The following is a 5,668-nucleotide window of genomic DNA, read 5'->3' on the forward strand; positions in this document are numbered from 1 at the left end:
GATTTGTGCCCAACTGTTGACGGACGGACGATCATGCGATTCTACAAGCTGCATCTGACTATGTCAGATGAGCTAAATATATTGATATAAACAAATACACACACGCACACAGACACAAACATACACGTGTATATTTGTATATATCTAATTTCCCTATTCCAAACCTTTACTCTATAAACTCACTCTAACCATAGCCTTAGCTAACACGAATACATATGAAACAAATGCGAAACAGTATGACGACAGTAAATATACTCAAACACATTTAATGTATCATGTATCTAGTTTGAACTTCACATACCCGGAAAGAAATTAATAAGATCCTCTACAGTCTTCTGTTTAGTTGCCAACAGCTGTTCTTCTGTTTTTATTGGCCGCTGTCCATTAGATAGTTTACCACCTGGCCAGATTGCATCAAGTAACAGGTGAATAGTGTATGCACAGCGCTCCTTCGAAGTTAGGATCCCTATCTCTAAGTGCAGCCACCTGGCGAAAGAAAAATCAACATTTTCAGGCGTCACCTCTCTCACTCTTTTGCTCCCTCTGCTCACTCTTTACCTCTCACTCCCTCTGTCTGATACTTATGCCCATGTATGCATGGATGCACAAACGTACACACGCACGCTTGCAAGCAAACACACTATCACACACAATGTGTGCGAACACACACACGTACACTTGTCTGTTTCCCTTGAAATCCATGTGCATAAAAGTTACTAGACTTATTTTATGAGACCAGAGATCACAGAGATCCCACCCCCGCCGTCCAGTACCTCTCCAGTAGTCGGCCAAAGCAGCGATACAACAAGCGAACGACTCCTGTCTGACACAGCCAGTGATTGTAGCGTGCGAGGGCTAGTGCTCCCAAGTCTAGAAACGATGAGATCAGTGGTATCTCATCATCCAACGCTGGCCCTGGAATGCAGTAAGGGAAAAAGGAGGGCAATTACAGCAGATGAAGAAGGACACTCAACTGCACTGGCTATCGGTGCCGTGGTGAAATACGAGCCATCCACACACCCTCATGTGCCCACTGTTATGCTGCAGACACCTGATAAATATTCACCTTTGACGGCATATCGTTGTCGGTGTTCGTTCATGTCAAGAGTCGCAACTGTGAAGTTCTCATCATCGGAACATGACCGAATGTTAGCGCACAGGAAATCTATCATGCTGCCGCGTAGCTTGTACTGCATCACCTTCCATCAATACAGCACCAGATTAGGCTCTTACATGGCAACTAACATCTACTTTATACGTATACTACGAATAAAAAGTCAGTTATAATTGATAAAAACTACATATAGTGTATTCTGTTGTAATTTGTGAAATAAAGATCCTGAGAGAGAAAATGTCATAGTGCTGTTTCGCAGACCGTAAATACACATACTACTACAGTATACACTATGTACACTAGTGACTGAAAACAGCATATGAGCTGCGCACACTGACATTCTTCATGCAAACATTCAGGAGCGATAGTATAATGTGACAAGCTGCTCACATCCTTGCTGCTGTTGCCGTCTGTGGTTTCCGTGGCGACGTGGTACTGCAGCTTGAGAGTATGAGGATCGTACTGAGATGCGGCACTCGTCTTGTCACTGCGACCAACCTGCGTGGTGGCGCCACTGTCCTGACCGGGGAGATCCGGCAGTGCTTCTCTCAGAACGTCTATCATATCTGTCATTGTACGCACCAGCATCTGCAAAAGCCACCACTCTGTTGGATAAACGCACAGACACTGGGACAGTGTAGCCTCTAGTGTACATGTGAAATAAGGGGGCACTTTCCCCATCTAGATTGTAATGTAAATTTAGAAAGAAATCTTAGTAACTGTAAAACAATCTGAATGAAAAGTAAATCTTCATATAGTCATCTGTGAAACTAACCCATCCTACCTGAGCATATACTGAGACACATCGTTAACATAGGTGACACTTATCTTGTCAATCCTGGTCATATACTGTCAGAGACACATCGTTAACATAGGTGACACTTACCTTGTCAATCCTGGTCATATACTGAAACACATCTTAACGAAGGTGACACTTACTTTGTCAATCCTGGGCACATATTCGGGGACGTCGTTGACGTAGGCTAGGCTTGCGTCCGTGCCGCATGCCAGGAACTCTCTCAGCTCAGAGCTTATACAGATGACTGGCCTCACACACAGCTCCTGTTAACACACGGCAGTCACACGCACCAGGCAATAGCTGATGGTCCCTTCCCAGTGTCATATGCAACATACGTGCACCACGTAGTAACACAAGTACGTGTAGTAAGAGTTGCGCACAGTGAGCGAGAAACGTGGGACTTGGAGCAAGATATGGGAGGAGAAACTACAATAGGGGCAGCGTAGATTATCGTTGGTTTTCTTTCACTAATGTTTAATCGATTTTTCCCCCTGACTATTTTACCATTTATTAAATGTATATTTGCTTTTATCCATTAAATACGGCTTTGGTGGTACTAATACTAAGTCAATACCTTTAGATATTCTTCCAGGTAGTATCTCCGTAGTTCGACCGACTCCCAGCCTAGATTTGAGAACGGTATATTCACCCATCTTTTAGGTCCACGAAGTCCTGCCACCAATAGAACATGCAGAGCGAATAAAATCGGTTGTAATCATGTTGTAATTTTAAAATAATTACAATACAATAATATAATAATAAATTTAAATGAATAATTGGCAATGAATAAACGGTTTTCATCATTGCTAATTACGTCGTTTAAAAGTTGCATCTAACGGCATAAATTTTGAAGGTAAATTTAACACACACGAAGTACGAAGTGAGTTATTGAAAAGCTCTGCGACGAGGGTCGATACCTTTCACGTATTTCCGATACTCGGGATGCTTGTCGAGTCTCGACTGCAGATTTACAAACTCTCGGAATCTCCGTCGCACAGCGGCCCTGTAGCACACTTCACTACCCCCAACAGCTGTAGGACTAGGTATGCACAAGTCATACTGAAAGTAAAGTAAGCTGTCTGTACACTTAAGCAACCGTCAAGCTACCAACCACTGCCAAACATTGGCGAGTATTTGCAGAGTAATTTCAGGGTGCCCATCTCCACCTATATATACTACAGTACTGAAACATGGTTCGTTCTCAATTTCAGGTACACACGTGCCACCTGGTGTGAACAATATGAAGCTCTTATGCACATCCAAATGCTATCAATGTTTCTTATGTCTAGTAAATCTGTCTGAAATTTTTAACATTCTACGGAGATGACAAACTCTTTAAGAGCAGAGTGGATTCTAGAAGATTTTCAAAAGCATCAACCAAAATGCAATGAAAACAATGTGGCATTTAGGCCCTCTCAGGAAATCTCAGTTTGTCCCAGAACCCTGCCCACTAATGATTAACAGGGCCTGCACATGCCGTTTTAATGACCAGCCCATGTTGCTATATACAGCAATGCTTTGCCCACACGACTCAATGGTGTGTGCATGGTTTTTGGAACTCAGCACCAGTATAATTATGTGAGATCCAGTTCCTTTCACCCATGCCAATCATGTTCCATTAACTATACATATACATGCATAATTGCACATCATTACTAAATTCGACCCGCGACACGACCACGCACGCCGCACAACCGACGGCCCGTGTGGGGTTAGTCGTAGGAGCCGCTCAGCCATCCTCTCCTCACCTTGATGCAGTAGACAACGTACGGCTTCTGCAGCTGGTACGATACGGCTTCCCCCACCGTCTCCGTCTCGTCGATTCTCACGTTCTTGAACCAGTAGTCTTCCCCTGGCGAAATGCAAGAAACCGGCCTACCCGCAGCGTCGCGCCGCGGTGGCGCCCCCGCTGTCACCGCAGACATCAGCGTGTCCATCGTGGGAAAGCTCATGCTGCGACGTGCCGCGACAAACGGTGCCTCGTCGTCGTTGTTGCCTGTGACGTTGTCACGGCGACCGTAGTCGCTGCCGGCGACGGTCGACTCCTTCGACGTGCCTCGATCGGAACACTGCATGAATGCACCATGCTGCTGGTCGGGCGACAGAGATGAGAGATGCGGGGGTGACGTCGACACGGCTTGCTCGCCTGCTCTACTAATCGCTCCCCCCGCAGCGGCGAGCACCGAAGCCGTGGACCTATGCCTCTCCCGTGCCGCCGCATCGCTCAGTCGCTGTGGCGACAGACTCCTACTCAACCCTGCAACGCCGGGCCTCCCATCGTGCCGTCCGCCAGGGGGCGCCGGAATCACTTTCACTTCGGCGGATGAGAAGAGCATCGCTGCGATGTCCAATCCCGTCTCGACTGAATCTCGGTCGCGCGGCGTCGGTGGCGCCACCACCTTTCGGTTCGCAGCGGCGGCGGGATGTCCGTGACCTTGCGATGGTAGTGCATGGCTCTTCACACGGCTGCTCATCTTGACAGTATGTATATGGAAGCCGGCCGGGTGTGGAGCGAGATAGGCTGCGGCACGCACTGGGTGGTCTGCCGTTGCCCCACGCCGCCTTCCGCCCTCAGACGCATTGCCGCCGGGTGGGTCGACGATGCCGCGGCTGCTAGATGGCGCCACGCCCCGAGACAAGTTTCCGCTTTCGCCGTACCGCTCTGTTGCACTGTTGCCGTTGTCGGGAGCGAGGTGCGATGGTTGTGACAAAATTACGTCGGTGTCGCCGGTTGCTCTGGCAACACCGCCGCCGCCGCCGCCGCCGCCGCCGCCGCCGCCGCCGTCATCACCAACGACGTAGGAGCAGGGGGCGCCATCGCTCTTCTCCACCTCGCGAGCCTCGACCCCCGTCACCACATCGTTGTCTTGTAATGTTTGTATTTGTGCGTTCCTCGTACACGTCAGTAAACGTTCTTCTGTTCCCGCAACGCCCTCCCCGGCGCCCCCTGGCGAGCTGCGACGCGACATAAACGCGGGAACATCCGACGGCTCTCGCGCGTCGCTTTCCGTGATCGTGGGAGGGTCACGCCCGCACGGGGCATGGGGCGGTGCTGCCTCCTCACCGGCCTCCTCCTCGGTGTCGGAGACTATGAGGCTGATCGCCTCGCAGAGAAAGTCGGGATCCTCAAGAAGGTCAACGACTGCGCGAAGCACGTTCGTCGCGAGCAGCTCTCGCGCGAACACGGTGCTGACCTCTACATCGAGGCACGGACGTCCCGGCGCGAGTTCGTCGAGCAAGCGACCCGCGACGCACCTCAGGTAGGCGTGCTCCGTGGCGTGGCTTCCACGCAGCGCCGGGTGGCAGGCCCACGTTCGCTTCACCTCGGCGACGACGGCCCGCGCGCGCACGCCGGGGTCAGTCTCGAGGGCGTGTCGGTCGCGCACGGTGCTATAGGCGGAGTAGAACCCGGCGAAGACGTAGGTGGCCTTTCGCGCGGCGTGCAGCGCGTCCACCGTGCGTGCGCGGACGCACAGGCCGCGCGCGAGGGAATGCAGCAGGTTCTCGCACGCTCCAGGAAACTCGTCATCGCCGCTCAACGCGCGAAACCACGCGAGCACGAAATCCCGCAGGACGTACCCGCAGCCCGCTCCGATCTCCTCCGCGAGTTCCCGGCTTTTCGGCTGAACGTTGCCGGGTTTTGTCTGCGACTTGACGTCAGCAAGACGTTCGATTAGTGGGAGACACCAGTCCGTTTTGTAGAGAGTTGAGCGTTTTGAATGACGTGTAAGTGTGTGAAACGTTGCATACAAGGT

The 5,668-nt window shown here is 50.8% G+C and overlaps 1 protein-coding gene across 1 annotated transcript in view; it reads right to left on the reverse strand.

Moving 5' to 3' along the window:
• LOC106815656 (sorting nexin-19-like) overlaps positions 1 to 5,201 on the reverse strand; it is a 7,385-nt gene extending 2,184 nt beyond the window's left edge. The window contains exons 1-8 of the mRNA XM_014820154.1: positions 3,662 to 5,201; positions 2,831 to 2,972; positions 2,488 to 2,585; positions 2,054 to 2,176; positions 1,505 to 1,702; positions 1,067 to 1,199; positions 774 to 915; positions 302 to 486 (exon numbers count right to left, since the gene is read on the reverse strand). Coding sequence (XP_014675640.1) covers positions 302 to 486; positions 774 to 915; positions 1,067 to 1,199; positions 1,505 to 1,702; positions 2,054 to 2,176; positions 2,488 to 2,585; positions 2,831 to 2,972; positions 3,662 to 4,882 — 2,242 coding nt within the window. The 5' untranslated portion in view covers positions 4,883 to 5,201. The remainder of the gene's footprint in view (positions 1 to 301; positions 487 to 773; positions 916 to 1,066; positions 1,200 to 1,504; positions 1,703 to 2,053; positions 2,177 to 2,487; positions 2,586 to 2,830; positions 2,973 to 3,661) is intronic.
• Between the last annotated feature and the right edge of the window lie 467 nt (positions 5,202 to 5,668).

This window comes from Priapulus caudatus, unplaced genomic scaffold, assembly GCF_000485595.1.
Source record: "Priapulus caudatus unplaced genomic scaffold, Priapulus_caudatus-5.0.1 Scaffold1170, whole genome shotgun sequence".
NCBI lineage: Eukaryota > Metazoa > Priapulida > Priapulimorpha > Priapulimorphida > Priapulidae > Priapulus > Priapulus caudatus.